Source organism: Lampetra planeri, chromosome 8 (genome assembly GCF_965212315.1).
Source record: "Lampetra planeri chromosome 8, kcLamPlan1.2.h2, whole genome shotgun sequence".
NCBI classification, from domain to species: Eukaryota; Metazoa; Chordata; class Hyperoartia; order Petromyzontiformes; family Petromyzontidae; genus Lampetra; species Lampetra planeri.
Genome location: NC_136114.1, coordinates 6,886,006 through 6,904,052, shown reverse-complemented (window position 1 = coordinate 6,904,052; position 18,047 = coordinate 6,886,006). Strand labels below are relative to the sequence as shown.

The 18,047-nt window shown below is 43.7% G+C and overlaps 1 protein-coding gene across 6 annotated transcripts in view; it reads left to right on the top strand.

The window, feature by feature from the left end:
* The window catches only part of LOC144720242 (oxysterol-binding protein-related protein 8-like), a 104,009-nt gene extending 89,541 nt beyond the window's left edge, over positions 1 to 14,468 (top strand). For all 6 annotated transcript variants that reach the window (XM_078596805.1, XM_078596802.1, XM_078596803.1 and 3 more), the window contains 10 exons: positions 815 to 913; positions 1,494 to 1,590; positions 2,226 to 2,324; positions 3,103 to 3,200; positions 4,258 to 4,347; positions 5,968 to 6,104; positions 8,822 to 9,007; positions 9,535 to 9,767; positions 10,087 to 10,186; positions 10,888 to 14,468. In XM_078596805.1, the coding sequence (XP_078452931.1) occupies positions 815 to 913; positions 1,494 to 1,590; positions 2,226 to 2,324; positions 3,103 to 3,200; positions 4,258 to 4,347; positions 5,968 to 6,104; positions 8,822 to 9,007; positions 9,535 to 9,767; positions 10,087 to 10,186; positions 10,888 to 11,023 (1,275 nt within the window). In that variant the 3' untranslated portion in view covers positions 11,024 to 14,468. The remainder of the gene's footprint in view (positions 1 to 814; positions 914 to 1,493; positions 1,591 to 2,225; positions 2,325 to 3,102; positions 3,201 to 4,257; positions 4,348 to 5,967; positions 6,105 to 8,821; positions 9,008 to 9,534; positions 9,768 to 10,086; positions 10,187 to 10,887) is intronic.
* Positions 14,469 to 18,047: the final 3,579 nt, after the last annotated feature.

Sequence of the window (18,047 nt, the reverse complement as noted above, 5' to 3'; positions counted from 1 at the left end):
AGTGCGTATGGCATACGGGACAGAATAGGTAAACCCGAGAGGGCACGTGACCAGGAGAGGATAACGATGGGGGCCAGAAGGGGACCGAGGGGACACGTGATGTGAGGTCCCAGAACCCTCTGGGAAGATCCCGAAGGGGGCGTGGCCGAGGGCGGAGCAAGGCCACGCTCAGGGGATACGAAGGGGATCCTGTGAGCCGAGCAGGTTGTTCTCTGGGATCAACTCTTTGTGCTACTCTCAGTTCTTTCGGTAAAGTCACGTAGGTAATAAAAATAAAATAATAAAATCACGACGTTTCGGAGGCAACACAAGTCTCTGTCATCAGGTGGGACCGTCACAGCCAGATTTGCTGCATCGTCGTGATTTTATTATTTTCTTTTTATTACCTACGTGACTTTACCGAAAGAACTGAGAGTATGAATCCTTGCAGTCACGAAAGCTTCAAATCTTCGTGCTACGCTAATCGGGCTTCGCTCTTAGATCTTCGCGCACGACATCGTGGACCAGCCAGCGTGTTAGCTGACCTGGTCCGATTATCTCGTTATCCCGTCGAGTGTGTATGTAGTTACCCTGTTGGCGTGTATAATTAACATGTTGCCTCCAAGTTAGAAGTGTCTGCCTCCATGGAACCCATGTCACATTTTTTAGGAAATGATTTTAAAAAGTCCTGTCAACAAAATGTAATGCTTTGAAAACCAAGCCAGGTATTTAGGCCACATTTCAGTATGAGATACTATGCGCATACTTGTGTATTTGTTTGTGCCCCATGTGTGTTTGTTTGTGTGTCATTGCCATGTATGTCTGCTCCTTGCAGGGTCTGAAAAAGCCGTACAACCCAATAATTGGCGAGACATTCCGTTGCATGTGGATCCATCCGCAGACCAGCAGCAAGACTTACTACATCTCTGAGCAGGTGTGCAGGGTTAGACGTTGGAACGCGCAGCTCTGGAACAGTCAGCAGATGTGGTCACGGCGAAATAAATGCAGGTAGCATTCAGCTTGGTCATGGCTAATCACATTAAGGTTGGTGAGCTCGTTCAGGCCATTCCTTCAACTCCCTATTTACTTCCAAGTTGTGGAATTATACGTCACTGAGCGTTTATAAACCATGCGCTTGGCAGCAGAGTTCAGTGGAATTCTCACGAGAGCTGAAGTGAAGCAGTGTATTTGTTTGACATGTGACCCTGTCACAAGAAAAGACTTACTTCAGTTAAACAGACATTGTAATGTGCTGCTCACTGGGCTATAAGGCTCTTTTTAGCAGCGACCTGGCCACAAATGATAGTTCAACAAAGTGGCTTATGTGGAAATGTATAGCAGCTAAATACTGAAAACGCATGTTTCTAAATGTGGAGGGTAAAATTATTTTGAGAGTGTATGGTTATTTGAGTTTGTTCACGAGCTGGTGAATGAGATTGCAATATGTTGTTGTTTTAATGCTGAGATGCAGGGAGCAAATGAAATGAACAGTGTTAAATCTTGTTGTGTCCTAGGTCTCGCATCACCCTCCCATCTCTGCCTTCTTCATCAGCAATAGAAAAGACGGCTTCTGCATAAGCGGAAACATCTTGGCAAGATCAAAATTTTACGGTGAGAACCTTTAACACCTTCAAATGCAAAGCATGAAAACACATTCCTGCGGAGGGAGCTGGTAGGAACGTTGGGTTTCTCGGTCAATGGCCAGGGTCAACAGCGGCGTGGTGTATTCCGCAAATATGGCCGGCTGTGGGGGCGGGCACAAGCCGGCGTGAGTAAGTTAAACGTTGAGTTTTATAAGGGCACCACGAGGTGACCAGCCCCTCCCCACCCAGTCTCACCCCTCCCACCCCCCACCCAGCCCCACCCTCCCCACCCAGCCCCTCCCCACCTTCCCCTCCCCACCCAGCCCCTCCCTCCCCACCCAGCCCCTCCCTGCACGACGGACGGACACAATAATCCCCTGTGGGCTGGTGGAACCAGTGGGTTCCTACCAGTATAACCAAAACAAAATACTATCTTCAGAAGAATAAGTGTCCTAACGGTGCATATTAAAATGTAATATATGAGCATGAGCAGCATTCTTCGTTATCTCGTCTGTATTTCCAATGAGCTGTCCAGGTTTGTATCTGCACGTCATTTGACTCGGGCTCATTTTTTCAGGCTCGTCGTTATTTTACGACAAGCTTTCTGTTGAGCTTGGAAGTTTCGACGCTGCCCACGTTCAACCGCGTTTTGCCCTTTCTCAGGAAACTCGCTCTCTGCCATTTTGGATGGTGAGGGGAAGCTGACATTCCTCAACCGGGGCGAGGAATACTTAATGACGATGCCCTATGCGCATTGTAAAGGTGAGGCATCGTCGCCCGGTTGTGCACACATACTTCATCAGCTGTCATTGCATCCTCAAGTAAACCTGCCACAGTCATTATCACAGCAGAGCTGCTTGCTTTGGCACGTTCTTCAATACTACACAAGTCGTGTGTTGATTGTTTTGTTGCTGGTACAAAACACGATGTCCCCCTAATCATCTTCGTCATACTCATTATCAACAAATAAACTGCAGAGGGTCTTTCACAGCACAAATTGAGGAACATTTCAATATGCATTATATTGTTCCAGAAAACCATTCTATTGTGTAACTCTGTTAACCCTGCCTTCATTATTACCTTCACAGAAAGTGCCCAACTATGTTTTGTGATTATAATTACTTGTACTTTTAAGATTATGCTTTACATTTGGCCTTTATGCAGCACACTTATACTCGGGATCTGGAGAACGCATTTTTATGCAGTCATGTCCAGTTGTGCCTAGGACACACTGTCAGTATAACTGTAAACATTCCATAATCCCGTGTAATATTAAATGGCATTAAGCACTTGTTTTGTAATGATATTCTTCTGCTTTGCACTGCCGAGAGTAGCATGCCAAGCAATTGTGCACAAAGCGCTTTTGAAATTATCACCCAGCCTTTGGTTATAGATTAATAAGTATCTGCTGTGAAAGCTGGTGCGGCGTCTTGGGATTAAATGGAATGTTAAGTCGATACTGATGGGCAGCTCATAGCCATTCAGAAATGGGGCTTGAGTTGCATGCGAGCTCGTGGAAACTTTCCTTTTGAACCCACAGGCATCCTTTACGGCACCATGACGCTTGAACTTGGAGGCAAAATTGTAATAGATTGCGAGAAGACCAACTATAAAGCCGAGATTGAATTCAAACTCAAGGTAAACAATGTGTTATCTATAAACACCAATACAATAGTTGTGGAAGTGTGTTCACGTTTATATTTTTACCTTGTCCGTACGGTGATTTAAAGGGATTTGGCGCGAACAAAATCTTTCCCATAATAGTCTGTTTTTGGGTGGTAATAACCTTTTGTCTTTAATTGAAAAAATAATTGCAGGTTTTGTATTTTTCGTCTCGTTGACATGCAATGTTGATGAAACGTACCTTTTTATTTTGGTTCGCGACACTAAGTAACAATTTGGTAAATGTTAGGATTGCATTTATGGTAATATAGCGGAGCACCCAAAGGTGGACCACGCATATTCTGTGATGGTTACTTTTCAAAGCTCGCTTTCAATGTTTACTCGTTATTTTATCATGTGTAATTGCTTTAAATCTATTTCAGCGTGGTTAGTAAATTAACAGGTTTTTTTAATCTAATGTTTTGTAGAGGATCAGATTGGCAGTGGTGCAAAAGCACAAAAAAATTAAACGCACCACGTTCCTCATTAACACTGGCTTGTAATGGGAAAAAAATGTAAAAGCTTTAATAACCCAGCACAGTTTCTAGCGCATTGTGCCATGAAGCTTACAACCCGAGTTCGATTTCTGCTCATAGTTAACATAAAGGGCAAGTGATATCTGAACCTGTCCCAAGGCCACACCTTGACAAATCAACATTGACCAACGTGGTGAAGTATGGTCTAACAAATAGCAAACATGGGAATATTTTTATCCAGCAGTGGATTGACAAGTGGCTGTAAATTAATATTGTGCATGCCGGCTCTGTTATGAGACTATTCATGACCCATCTGGTGAGTCATTTTTGTGTGTGTTGTGCACCGCTGCCAATGGCAGACCCTTACATTGATTTTATCTGGCAATAGTGAAATATACAACGGGCCAACTTTTTTTAGGGCAATGGCACTCTGGATGCACTGAAGAAGTACCATTGCCTGAGATACTAGCCTGCTTTTTTATGTTTCTCTCATAAGGCGGTGTTCACGGTAGACATGGTGCATTGTTTGCGTGCTTTGTCACAATTCATTCCTGCAGCCATTCCTGGGGAGCTCGGACAGCGTGAACCAAGTTTCTGGGAAAATAAAGCTTGGCAAGGAAGTGTTGGCCACGCTGCAGGGGCATTGGGTGAGTTGCTTCTTCATAATTACAGCAGGCACTGAAAGTACACACACATGGACCCTAGGGAGAGACATTTTTAATGTCTTAATCACTCTGCCAGCTGGCAGTAGTACTAAACATTCTGGCTTTTATAACTCTCCACGTATATTTTTGTAAGCAATATCTGTGGTTGAAGCTTCACCCATTACATTTGAATTTGGGAGTTTTTTTATTATGGCCTATGAAGTGTTTAGGGTGAAATTATTGCATGTCAGGTGGACGTTGTCAGTCTGGTGGTATACATCATCGCTGTCTTCAGAAGAGATTACCATTGAATAGCCACTCAACATTCACCTTTTGGTGCGATTGACAGCTGTTATGGATTGGAAACAAATATAAGGAAATATGGCTCGCCAACATAATTATTATAATAATTGTATTCTTCTTGGTTCTTTGGGTAAAGTCACGTAGAAGGGAAATAATACAATTATAAAACAAAACAATACAATTATCATCAGGTGATGATGATGATTGCTTGTGTTGCAATCGAAACGTCGTGAGAATTTGATTGTTATATATTTTTTATTTTATTATTTCCCTTCTACGTGACTTTACCGAAAGAACCAAGAATATGAATCGCTGCAGTCACGAAAGCTTTAAATCGAAAAATAATTGTACTGTAAGTAAAAATGACTCGCGATTCTTAAGGGATTGGCAAAATGGCCAATTTTGGTGAGAAACCTATGGTTTATGATATTTCCGTGACGGAGAACCATTTAATAACAAGAGTTACTGACAAATCATTGAACTACGAAGTAATCTACCATTAATTTAACAAGCACCCATTAACTTACATAATCTGCTATCGATGGCCTGTTCTTCAACTCTAAACTTTACTAATTCATTTCACTAAGCCCAGTAACTGTACACAAAACTGTCATAAAGATTGTTTTATGCCTACTTTAACACATTCCAACTCTAAGGACTAACACACTTCATTTTGATTGGTAAGCGACAAACAACACTTGCAGGGCAAGTAGTCATCATCAAGCATGTACAAATAAGAGGCAGTTGAAGAGACTTTGGAAGTATGTATGCGGTAACTTATTCTAAAAGGCATGACTCTACCATAAATATATGCTGGTTTCTGCAATGGTCCCTGATGAAAGATGCTGTAATTTGGAGAAAAAATGTTTAGAACACTTGTTTGACAAAGAGAACTTAATTTCACAAGGCCACGTGATTCCTCAACATTAGCCCCACTACGTTCCACGAGGCCTATGACGACCAAAACAAACATTTAAATTTGTGCAACGTCTAAATATGGCCGCATCTCAAGATGCTTTCAAGAGGTCAAAACGTACATTAAGAAAGAAAGGGAATTGGGTTTCTGAAGGGAGGGGAGGATAGGGCAGAGAAACTAGAAATAAACGATGGAGAGCAACACCGTGGCACAGCCCTGGGACATAGCAACGAGAACCAACACAGGGGATCGGGGACAGCCAGAGGATATCCAGGGCAGCACTGACAAGTCCCAGGACATCCACTGGGGTCCCGGACAGGCAAGGCAGCATGTTTGAGGGGCCATGACAGCCTGAGTGTTGAGCATCTTTGAGCGGCCTCAATGTTTGTCCTCACCCCACTCAGGACCGGGAGGTGCTGATCCACGAGCTGTCGTCTGGGGTCACGGAGGTTTTCTGGCACCCGACGTCAGATGTGCGGCACCAGCGGCTGCAGCGACACACGGTCGCCATGCACGAGCAGGGCGAGTTTGAGTCGGAGAGGTGAGACCGCGCGAGGCATGGGGGGCGGCCGTGCCGCCCGTAGCTTTTTGACTTTTTCTTTGCATCTTCCTTTCACATGGTTGTGAATAGCGCCGGTGTAAATGAAAAAGAGTTCACCATTGGAACCTCATTTGCCAGTAAAAAATATGATAATTGGTTTTTTACCCTTTTATCTGGCAACAAAACTGACACCTTTTTTTTTTACAAGGAGTCATGTTTGCATAGACCACAATATCTGCAGTCATAATGCAAACAAAAAACATAACTCTGATAATGTGCACTGTGCTTGAAGTTGATTGGTCCACACCCGAGGCAGCTTTCCTTAGAGCCTAGTCTCACATGGTGTTGGACCAGATGACGCCAAAAAACTGCAGGTATTGTGGTCTATGCAAACATGACTCCTTGTAAAAGGGTAAAAAACCAATTATCATGAAAAAGAGTTATTTTATGGGACTGGAGATTGCCTGGGGGGGGTTGCTCTTGGGTTCAGTAGACACCAGAAGTGTCCGACGCTGCCTCACTCGTACTCGGGCTCCCGTTTAACAATAATTTGAGACCTTTGCATAATACCAGTTTGTGCAATTATTCAACACTTCAAATTTGTGAACTGAATGTAACTTATATTTCTACATCAAGTTGGTGTATTATTGCAATCATTGTGGTGTTCTATTTAATTGGGAAGAACCAGAAAAACTCACTTGAGATTAAACATAATTTCCACAGGTCCTCCTGTGTATTGTGTAATTGGAAAACAGGTGGCATTAAAATAAAACTGAGTTTTTTTTCATCTCTTTGGTTCACTTACTCTTTGTATTATTCAACCCTCCTTTACCAATGGTAGAATATATTGGAGTAGCGAAAGTGTGTGCATGCTGCTGGTCTAAATGTTGACAAGATCAAATTTCCCTGTCACAGTAAAGTCAAGTGTCACTAAGTGCCTTCAAATTAGGAACAAAAAAAGTCAATATATTTTGTGATGTAGACATGTTGATGCTTTCTGGAGCAGTTTTACCTTATTGTAGTCAAAGGATAAGTTACAGTACAACGGCCACATAGTTTGAAGCTGTTTGCATCAGTGAAAATGTTTTGGCAAAATAAATGGATAGGGAATAAACTCGTGTGGATTTAAGAGTCATCTGTAAAATATCTCAAAGCCAAATCCTTCCTGGACTTGAACATTGTGGTATAATGCTGTAAAGATGAGGAGTGTCCTCCTGAATGACTCATCTGTTGTATTGTGCAAAGTAACGTGTTGTATTTTTGTATTGTGCTGCGTACTTTGTTATCTGTGGTTTCTGAGTGTGTTTTGATGACTGTTAGCAAACCATGCATTAGTTCCTCATTGTCTTTAAACGCAAAAAAACTAACATTTTTCCATTGAATTATTAACACGCTGGTGAATAATCTCTAATTAATATCATCTCCAGGATAAATAAAGATTCTGATAAAGATTATTGTTCTGTAATTTAAAAAAAATAATGTAATAATTAATTGTTGCTATCTAGACGCGACCTACAAAACCACGATTGTAACCACGATCTGTGCTGCATAACATCTGTACCATCCCAGGACACCCATGATATAGACCCTAACAGCTAATTTTGCCCTTTCTGCTGAAATAAATAAAGTCTTAGAGTAAATGTCAAATATAAAGCTGTATAATGTGTTTTTTTATTTGGATGCGACTATTGACGTGCGTTATTTATTTTCATTACTGTGCATTAAAGTGGGGTTGCTACCATAGGGTAATGGTTGCTCGATAATCTTGTAAACCTGAGGATCACCTGTTCAATCATCCACTGCTGTGGTTGAAACAGTGGTGCAAGTTTTTCAAATGCCACTGCCTCTATTCGCCCAGGAGTATAAATGGGTACACTAAAGTCGGTCGAGCGACAGTTTGCATATGGTGGGTTAAAGTGTGGTGGTACTCTTATCTCTTCCGAGACATCTGCATGAAAGAGTCGGCCAGATATCCTCTGGAGGGGCTCTCTACTTCTCCCTCTGGTGGAGGCCCTTCTGTCGGCAGTGGCGTGACCAAGAAATTGCACGACTGCACCTCTTTACATTGATCACTTGCTGAAATAGAGGACATTTCTCTATGGAGATAAGTCCAAGTGTAGTAAGTATTTAGGAGGCTTTGACGACGGGGTCGGAGGCACACTTATTTATTAATACCAACTCGTGTACAGTAACGGGTACACACAACACTTGAAGGGGTACTGTCCCCTTCACTCGTCTAACAGGGAGACACAACGTCTAACCCCGCTAACCTACGCCCGAGTCCTCCACTACGGAGCTAGGGGAGGCTACCTATCCCAGCCCTGGTCAAGCTGGGATCCCGGCACCCTGAGTCTTCAGACCGGCTCTTATAAGAACGTCAGTCTGGGCTCTCGGGGCCACGCCACCAGCTTGCCCTGGTCGGTCCTGACAAGGACAGCGAGCCAGGGGAGCTCCGGGGCCTATTCTAGCTGGTCTTCACTCTTCGCTGGTTAAAGCTAACACTCGACCTCGAGCCCTCCGGCTCACCACCTTTTATAGCACTCGGCCCCCGGGAGGGGCCCGTGGGGGATGCAGGTGCGGACGTCGGTGTGAGCACCTCCTCTGTGTACGGCCCTAGCCACGCCCCTTGTGTTTGTTACCCATCCGTGCCCATACATTTCCACAATTACACCTCTACACAAGTGTGAATGACTGAGCGTGCCGTGTCGACACGCCAGGCTGTGGCAGCACGTGACCCGGGCCATCCAAGACAGGGACCAGAACAGAGCGACGCAGGAGAAATTTGTGTTGGAAGAGGCCCAGCGAAACGCGGCCAAGGAGCGCAAGGAGTCGAACTCGGAGTGGACACCCAAACTGTTCCGGCAGGACCCCATCACAGGCGCCTGGTGTTATAAATATGCAGAGTGAGTGGCCTTTTGCAACCTCGTGACTCTGCGACTTTACATGCCGTACCATCAGCACACGGACAATGTTTACTTCCATATTACGCTATCTTTAAAACATTCATAATGTCCTTCATGCCAAGGATTGACCATTGCCTGAAGCATTCTAATTGGTAAATATTGTGTCATTTTTGATGGGCAATAGTTGAATTTCAGATTTAAATGTGGTAAAGCTATTCCCCTTTGACCATAATAGCCTACATTTTATTATGAGACTTTGTAAAACTGAACAGGCATGCAGTAAATGTTAAGTATGTTATTTTCACATTGCTGGATATACTCTCTAGCCCTTTGTATTGCAGGCTTTAACTAAATGTAATAAAAGCAATGACCATTTCTTCTAAAATCACTCTAGGCTATACAAGCCCACACACGTGCAACCACCATGTTGTGGAGCCATTCCCCCACAGATGCATCCAGCCACACCGTGCGTCGGTTTTAATTGGGCGCCGTCGGGCACGGGGGTCTCCTGTTGTTGTGGCTGACAGTACCAGGCCCTGGGATATGCTCAACGACATGGTGCAGTTTGAGAGAGACGGCGCGATCCAGACGCACATGCGGCACAGGGCGGCGCACAGTGTGGTGAGCCTCGCCGTGCCGTCGGCATCTCACAAGGGCTTTCAGGCGGTGGGCCCGGACCTCAAACCACTCAAGGGTGGCCTGCGACACCGGAAAAACCCCTTGCCAGACCACCAGCACTTGGACTCGTCCGACAACGATGGTACAACGCTTCATTCCTTGCCGTGCGGGCATCCCTGTCCTGTCGGTTTGGTCAATAGTAGAGCTCGTCGTGTATGTTTTATTCTTGAATGCTAAATTATGAAATTAAGTGGTTTAAATGCTGTATATCAATCGGGGTTAATCTAGATGATTGCCACTCAGTTGTCTCATTTGTATTCGTTTTGAACAAATGCATGTCGTAGTAACTTTCCGTCAGAAAATAACAAAATAAATATGTGCGCGTAGTTCAGCTGTTTTCTGCACAATTGTCGATTGCCATCTATTGGCTGCAACGATTTCTTCTCTCTGTCTGCGAACAGACGTGAGGTCGCATGGATCGAGGTCTCGCAGGAGGCATGGGCTGGTGGAAATCCACGAGGCCATCGATTCAGTCCGGAAAACACAGGAAGAAATTAACAAGTATGGCTTTGGAGTGTCATTGTTGGGCTTGGGATTCAGGCAGTGATAAATGACAGCTTTTAAATCCTACGTTTCCCCTAGATCAGTGGTTCCCATCCTGTTTGAACCCATGGACCACTAACCACTGCTCTAGACCATTTGCTAAAGGGGGGGGGGTGAGCTGTTGTTATGAATTGCGTAAATACAAACCTTTTTTACGTGTTATTATGCATTCATTAATTATCAGGTGTGCGTCATGCCCACCGCAGCATTATACACTTATTGCAGCAACTGCCTGCAGGTGCAGTGTTCATTGCATTTTTATTAACCTTGCAGTTTAATTTGCTCCAAGCGCATTTTACTGCAGTGGATAACATAGCTAATCATACTTTTCAATTTGGTGACGCTAATTAAATTTTATATCTACTTGTTTTCATTCTGTCACATTTGTAGGACAGGTGCTAAGTGATGTGCCCACTGATATGAGTGCTAAGTAAATATTAACAGTTTACATTGTTAACATATGGTCTTACAGTTTACATTATTAAAAGGTGGCCGGCCGTACTACTTTCATATTGTGAATTCTAATCGCATTTTGTGGCTCCATATGTATGTATGTGTGTGTATCGACGCCTACATGTGTGCATAGATTTTGCATTAAATCGCGTGGCTCCGAGTCTAATTGCTTCCACACTAACCATGTGTCCCGTGTGCACGCACAGGAATCTGGCCTTCCTCGCTCGCAGGGTGCTGCCCAACCACCCCGCAGAGGAAGAGAGCCTGTTGCAGGCTCGAGACTGGATGCTCATCTTCCTGCTGTTGCTCTCCCAGCTCCTCATCACCTACATTCTCAAATAGGATGCTCGCCACCCTCTGCGTGCATGCCGGCAAATTCCCAGACACGTGCCCCACCCCTCCCGGGCTGCTGTGAGGCGGAAAGCGGCAGCCGTCGGAGCTGAGTGGGCTGAGCCCTTAGGCCGAACACAGGGTGGATCCTTGACTGCGCGCGAGAGCGCTCGTCCAGAGCGGACGTGTATGCCGGTCTGCCGGGGACTTATTAAGCAGTGCACGGTGGAGTCCTTCGACGTATCAAGGGGGAGCCTTGAGCGGAGCAGGGTGGAACGCTTTGTCAGTGGCTGTCTGCAGCAGTCATAATGTCCAAGGCCTCTGCTGCGAAAGGAAAATTAAGAAAAATGGAGCAGCTGTGGCTGGACCCTTGCCCTCTAATAATGCCTGTGCACACTTACAAATATAATATATATTTTGATTGCCAAGAGCACACCTTTTACACTCCATTTGCGAGTTATCGCATCAATGTCAATTAATATTGCAGTTAATGTTATTGCGTAGTTGTCTTCGTAAGTGTATAACTATATTATACAATGTGGAGGCTGCTGATCCACCAAGTGGGCGTGTGTGGCTTCTCGATTCTCTGAGCTGTTCGTTGCTCATCACATTTACAGCGTATATGTACCTGGTATATATAGGGAGCTTTGCATATACTACACCCATGTTGCAGCAATCAAGTTGTCTTTCAAGTCACAATTTTTGTAGTTGTGATGTAACTAATATATGAGCAAGTGGAATGAGTTGGGGTGAGTTTAAAATTACACGAGGAAAAAAACACGCGTCATCTTTGGTAACGAACGTTCATTCTTGTCTTGTTAATTCTTTTTTGTTGGCAAAAACACTGTTTGCCAAGGCTCGAGCTCGGAGTGGAACAAAATGAATTCACTAATTCCCATTGCTCACGCCGGTTTTTATTTCAGCGAAGAAATGAAGGTGCAAGTGAAATAAACGAATATGTCTTCCTTAGTGCCATTTTAAATCCCACAGTAGCTGGTGTTTTCGAGTCGACTGTAATATTTATCTTGTCATGCCGCCACGGTCAATACGCTCAGCCTGAGCGTGCTATCTTGTCTGGCAGTTGTGCGTGTGTGAGCGCGTTTCAGCACTTGGTGAGGTGGGCTACGGATGATTATCAATTTTTGGTATTGCCCATTTTCCCCTGCCCACAGATGTGCATCAAAAGGATCTCAAGTAGAAATACTCTTCCATTTGCTTAATTTCCCCACTATTCAGTGCTTCAAGCCTTACTATTAGCTACTTTACCTTTTACAATTCTAATCCTATTACGATTATCAAGTCAGCCGCATGTTATACGTCGTTACTGAACTCTGCATACTGTGTGCACTGGCAGTGATTGTATTTTAGGTGTCTGGTAAATGTGTCAATTATATTTATACATTTTTCACTGTTTGTGGCGCTAGTAGCAGCTTACTTTAATGTAATTAGCCATCACTGCCAAGAAGTCTAGTTACAGAAGGTTTATGACATACAGTAGTAAATACACTGTCACACATTGCACATGCACTAGTAAAACACAGCTTGAGCGATTGTTGGCCACCAGTATTGCAGTTATTGTGCAGTCTGGCAATACTTTGGTTAGGGTGTGTATGGTATTAAAACGAGCCACCCTGGATTTCTCTGAAGACCTGCAAAGCCATGTGACCAGTTCACATAAGTGTGTGTGTCTGTACAGTTAATGTTAACTTTAAACGGTACACCTACTTAATGTTTTCTTTTTTGCAGAATGCTGGGTGACTCGTTGTGACACTGACTATAAATTAAAACGCTTTTACTTTGCACCAGAGGATAAATGTGATTATTTGTACGTACAATTGGGTCCACGTGTAGTCTTAACCATTTGTCTTAACTGATCAAAACACAGGAAATGTAATTTAAAGAGAAGGAAAAAACGATGTAAATACTTGTATACAAAAAGGTGAGATAGACGGGATTCCTGTGTACATTTTTTACTTGCCATCTGTTTAAAAAAAATCTGTTTAATGTATTGTTCCGCTGGTATATTCATCTTGCATATGCCACATTCTAGTTACCGTGAATATATAAATTAATTATTTGGAAATTCCGAAGTTAATAGACCAGATCTCACTTTACCACTGATATAAGGTGACGTCTCGTAATTATAACCATTCCTTGCCATGCTGTGTAAATCCGTGTCTAATTTGTCACTTATTTCGTTTTTGATAGAAAGTTACATTTTAAGAGGTAAAGAACATGATGTTAAAATTAGGTTATCTTGCGTCCCAAAGCTGGAAATCCTTGTACTTAAGTGCTGAGAGCTTGCCTTTGTGCGTGTGAGAGTGAAATGAGCTTTGCCCAAATATATGCAACAGGCAATAATATGTTACATGATCACCTGGATATATTTTCTACTTGTTACATTTACTGTTATATTGTGCTTAATGTTTGCATTTTTATTTTCACTCTGCCACTAATATTTAATAGAAAAGTCACAACTTCTGTTAGCAGCAATAGGGTAAATCTTGATTGTAAGCCTTTACTTTGTTATAGTACGCAAGCTACGTGACGACCCATGCATAAACGGTGGACACTGTAAACATGCACACACACACTCGGTCATGCTTGTGCTAACCTCTGCAGGACCCCCACAAGGGGATTATGACCCACAGAAGAGGACACACCACTTTCATTCACCAACATTTTTGCTTAAATTTGAATAAAAATAAAGCACCCCATGACCATTGAAGTAAAAGTTTTTTTTGTCTTTCGCTCAATTCACGAAAGTGCACCGAAAAGTTTACGGAATATTGGTAGAAAATAAGTTGGTACTTCACAATTCTGATGGTGGCACAGGAGCTGGTCTTGAATATGTATGGTGGTGGCGATGATGATGATGGTGATGAAACCTTTGTGCAATAGCGGTTATTCCATTACTCTCGCTTTGACTAAATAGCACAAGACGCATCCACGTTGTTATTGTAATGTGTTTTGCCGGTGAAGTAAAGACGGTTTTTTTTAACGAATGGAGTTGATGCTGAACTTTGTGCAGCCTTGTTGATATAAGCAATGTGGCACCACGCCTCTCCTAGGATATCTCCAGTCTTGCACATGTAATGGTGAACTTGTAGGTTTTGCCAAACAGCCCATTTCATATACTCAATCTCAGTGCCTTGTTTTAGTCAGTCTAAATATAGAATGGGGGTCTTAAAATAAAACATGATGTTGTATAATGCACCACTTGTCTTCATTAAAAAATACGCAATGCTTATGGATTATGAAATAACCATCATAAATTGTTACAGTTAAGGTCGTCGATGTACATTTAATGCAGTACTACAAGGTATATTGTATAAATGACTTTAAAAAAACGTTTACCATTATTGTGAGATAATATGTACACTGTTAAGCTAATTTTAAGTAATGCATGCCATTCAAAATAACATGTTGACATTTAATAAATATTAAATACACCTGATAGTTGTCTACTGTGCAGTTAAACAGTTGTCTTACGTGAAGGATTTTTCTCCCAGTGGCACTTGTTGGGAATATAATATTAAGTAAATATATTTCCATAAGGATTTGTAGATATGCATCTTACGGGCGTCATGTTCAACAGTGGTATTTATTTATTGTGAATCAAAACTCTAGCTTACAAAATATAATTAGTAAAAAAAAAACACGAGATTCAGATTACGATTTGTATTAATGTGTTTATTAAAAGCTAAATACCTGTTTTAAAGTGAATTGCATATTCGCATGAATTGATGAAAATGTAACAAACATCGGAACACGGTGATACTTTGAATTTAAATTGGAAATATATAATCAGCCATTGTCAATCCACTGCTGGACGAAGGCCTCCCCAATTGACCGCATTCTCTCAATCCTGTAATGTTTATCATCCACCCAGAACCAGCACAGATGGGCTGATTTAATAGTTCCGTCACATCAGCCGACGTCCTCTCATGCATCTCGTCCCTTCGCTGCAACTCCGTGCCCCCTTATTTCCTCATCGTCCCCAATCTTCTGTCTCTTTCTCTCTGTCCCTCCTCCGTGCCGTTTTCGGTCCTCCCTCCTTGCAACTCCTCCACTGGAATCAACTTCCCTTGTACATTTAAGGAACCTCCCCCCCTCCTTTACCGCATTTCATTGTTCATTGCTCTCTCAAAGCCTCAGCTCTTTATTGCTCATTCTCTTCCCTTCCCTCGCCCCTTCACTCCTTCCCATCCCTCCTCTACCCTTCGTGATCCCTATCGCTGTCACTCCTTCCTCAATCCTTGTATGCCCCCCTGTCTTCTAAATCACGTTCTGTCCCCGTTGTGTAAAGCTATGTCAAGCGCGTTGAGTGAAGCAGCTCTAAAAATATTCATTTTATTGGGTTATTCTTGACCATCTGATAACATTACCGCTAGAGATGTGTCCTCCTGCAAGCCCCACTCATAGTTTGAATGATATAAGTATGTTCTCTCATCATGTGTTCCTCTTTCTGTTTCACTGTGATACCATGCTTTTCTGCACACTTTAGTTTTAGTTCAATATCTTTTTCGTGACCTTTCTGAACGACGTGTCATAGCCGGCAATACACACCGTTAAATATACTTGGGTTTTATATTTAGCGATGTTTATTAAAATAACTTAAGACAATGGACATTATTTAGTATTCACTCATACTGCCCAGGGTGTGTAAGGAAGTTTAGTGTGTTACTAAATTTAGAAAGGGTGTGTTTGATATCTGTGAATGTAGAGCACAATACTCATGTATGTTTGTGTTACCTAAGCTAAACTATTTTAAACGTTTTATTTACCAGGTATGTCCCACTGAGCTCTATATCTCTTATTCAAAATCGACCTGGCCACAAATCATAGCTCAACGAAGTGTGTTATCATGTGGGAATTGACAGCAGCCTTTATACTCTAAACGCATGATTCTAAATGTGGAGGGAAAACCCGGAGAAAAATCCACGCGACCACAGGGAGAACATGCAAACTCTTAATATTTCGGCGTCAAATTTGGGTTTTGAACCCAAGACCTATATACCAGGCGAGGTAGTGAACATCTCGTCACCGTGAAACTTCACGGTGGATCTCGATCCAATTCATCACGGTGGTCAGATGATGGCAGATAATTCCTGCTGATGTCACCCGGCTATTGTGGTCTCATGTGAAGATCCGCTCATCTTTGTCATAACATTTGTCTGAGACTCAAACCATAAACACATTACACGTGTAGTGGTGATACGCGCTGGGTGTATACGTTGTGTGCCAGCGCGTATGTACGGGTGTGTGTGTGGTGACGCGCGCTGACGGGGAGGAGCAGGCGTCAGTGCGCGGGTGGGGGTAGTGCTGCTGATGGGCTGTGTGCCGGTGATGCGCTGAGAGGGAGTGATCGGGGGGGCAGCGCGGTGTGATTGGTCGGGGAGTGGAAACACGCGCTGGGGGGAAAACGGATCGTAGAGATAGCGCGTGGTGATTGGGTAACTGAGGAGCGGTGCCGACGTTGAGGTCCGCATCCGCTCCGTCTCCCGGGAGGAAGAGATATATAAGGTGATGCACAGAGGAGTAGAGGGCAGAAGTGGAACCATCTAAGAATGAAGACGAAGGTGCAGAGATAGAGCCCGGAGAGGAGAGTAATGGAGAGTAGAGGAGAGTAAGGTATAAGTGTGTAGCCAGAGAGAGAGAACGGTCTACACGAGCTGAGTAATGTATAGTGTGTAGCCAGAGAGAGAGAAAGGTCTACACGAGCTGAGCGATGTATAGTGTGTAGCCAGAGAGAGAGAAAGGTCTACACGAGCTGAGCGATGTATAGTGTGTAGCCAGAGAGAGAGAAAGGTCTACACGAGCCGAGTATGCATACGGTGTAGCCAGAGAGAGATGTAAAGTCTACACGAGACGAGTAAAGAGTGTAGCAGAGGCGTAAGGTCTACACGCGACGAGTGAAGAGTGTAGCAGAGGCGCAGAGTCTACACGAGACGAGAGAAGAGTGTAGCCGAGGCGCGGAGTCTACACGAGGCACAGAGAGCCAGCAGCACAGAATCTACGAGAGTCAAGAGAAGCGTAGGGCGGAGAGAAGAGGTCACGAGTTGTACCGTTGTATGGTGACCGCATTGTGAAGAAGAGAGGCCACGCGTTGTATCGTTACAAGTCAAGATTTAATAAAAGAAGTGTGTTCCCGTCAAGGAGTTTCCTGCCGTCATTTTCCAATACTTCACACGGACAAAATGTTGCAGGTGTACATATTAACACAATGCAATTTGCTTGTAATACTTTAACACCTATTTTAGGAATGTTAAACACCATAAACATACAATTAATTCGAAACCATTGAGGCATTCACAACGTTTCATTATGCTGTTATTCATTTCACATCCTGAAGGCAAGAATAGTTTCTCAGTAGCTTATATAATTACATGCCATGCCAAGCCTTATTCCCTCTGCTTTAGCCCACAGCAAACTTGAGTTTAACATTAACGTCTTTATTAACAATTTTTCAGAACTGGTTAACATTAACCACAGAGTGAAAAACAGCATTCGGTCTCATTGGACTTTCGCCTGGTGAAAGGACCGATTCAGCAAATGTGTAATGGGTTCGAATTAGGTGCACACACACGCAGCTTGGAGGCAACACTTTATTAAACGGTAAGTAATATAACACTGTACATAAGGTGGTGACCACCTTCCTCAACTCACTAACACTCTGGAACACGACACAGACTGGACCAGGCAGGCAACGGCCTGCCTGGCCCAGGACGACGACTCGGGACTTGACGACCGATGATGTCTTCACTTCGGAGTACAGTACAACAGCCTCGCTCTGCGTTCACACCACGCTTATATCTGCTTTGGCGTGGCCGGCTCCGCCCCGGCGTGGCTGGCTCTCTCCAGGCCACGCCTCCCTTCCCAGGACACGCCTCACTTCCCCCACCTCTGGGAAGGTCCGGATCCCTCCAGCACGTGACCCCCCAGGCACCCCCTTGGGGCCCCCAGCCCTCGTACGGGCCAACACAGTAGTGACCGTCCTATGTCACTACAAATGGTCCTGGTTGTGTGATGATGT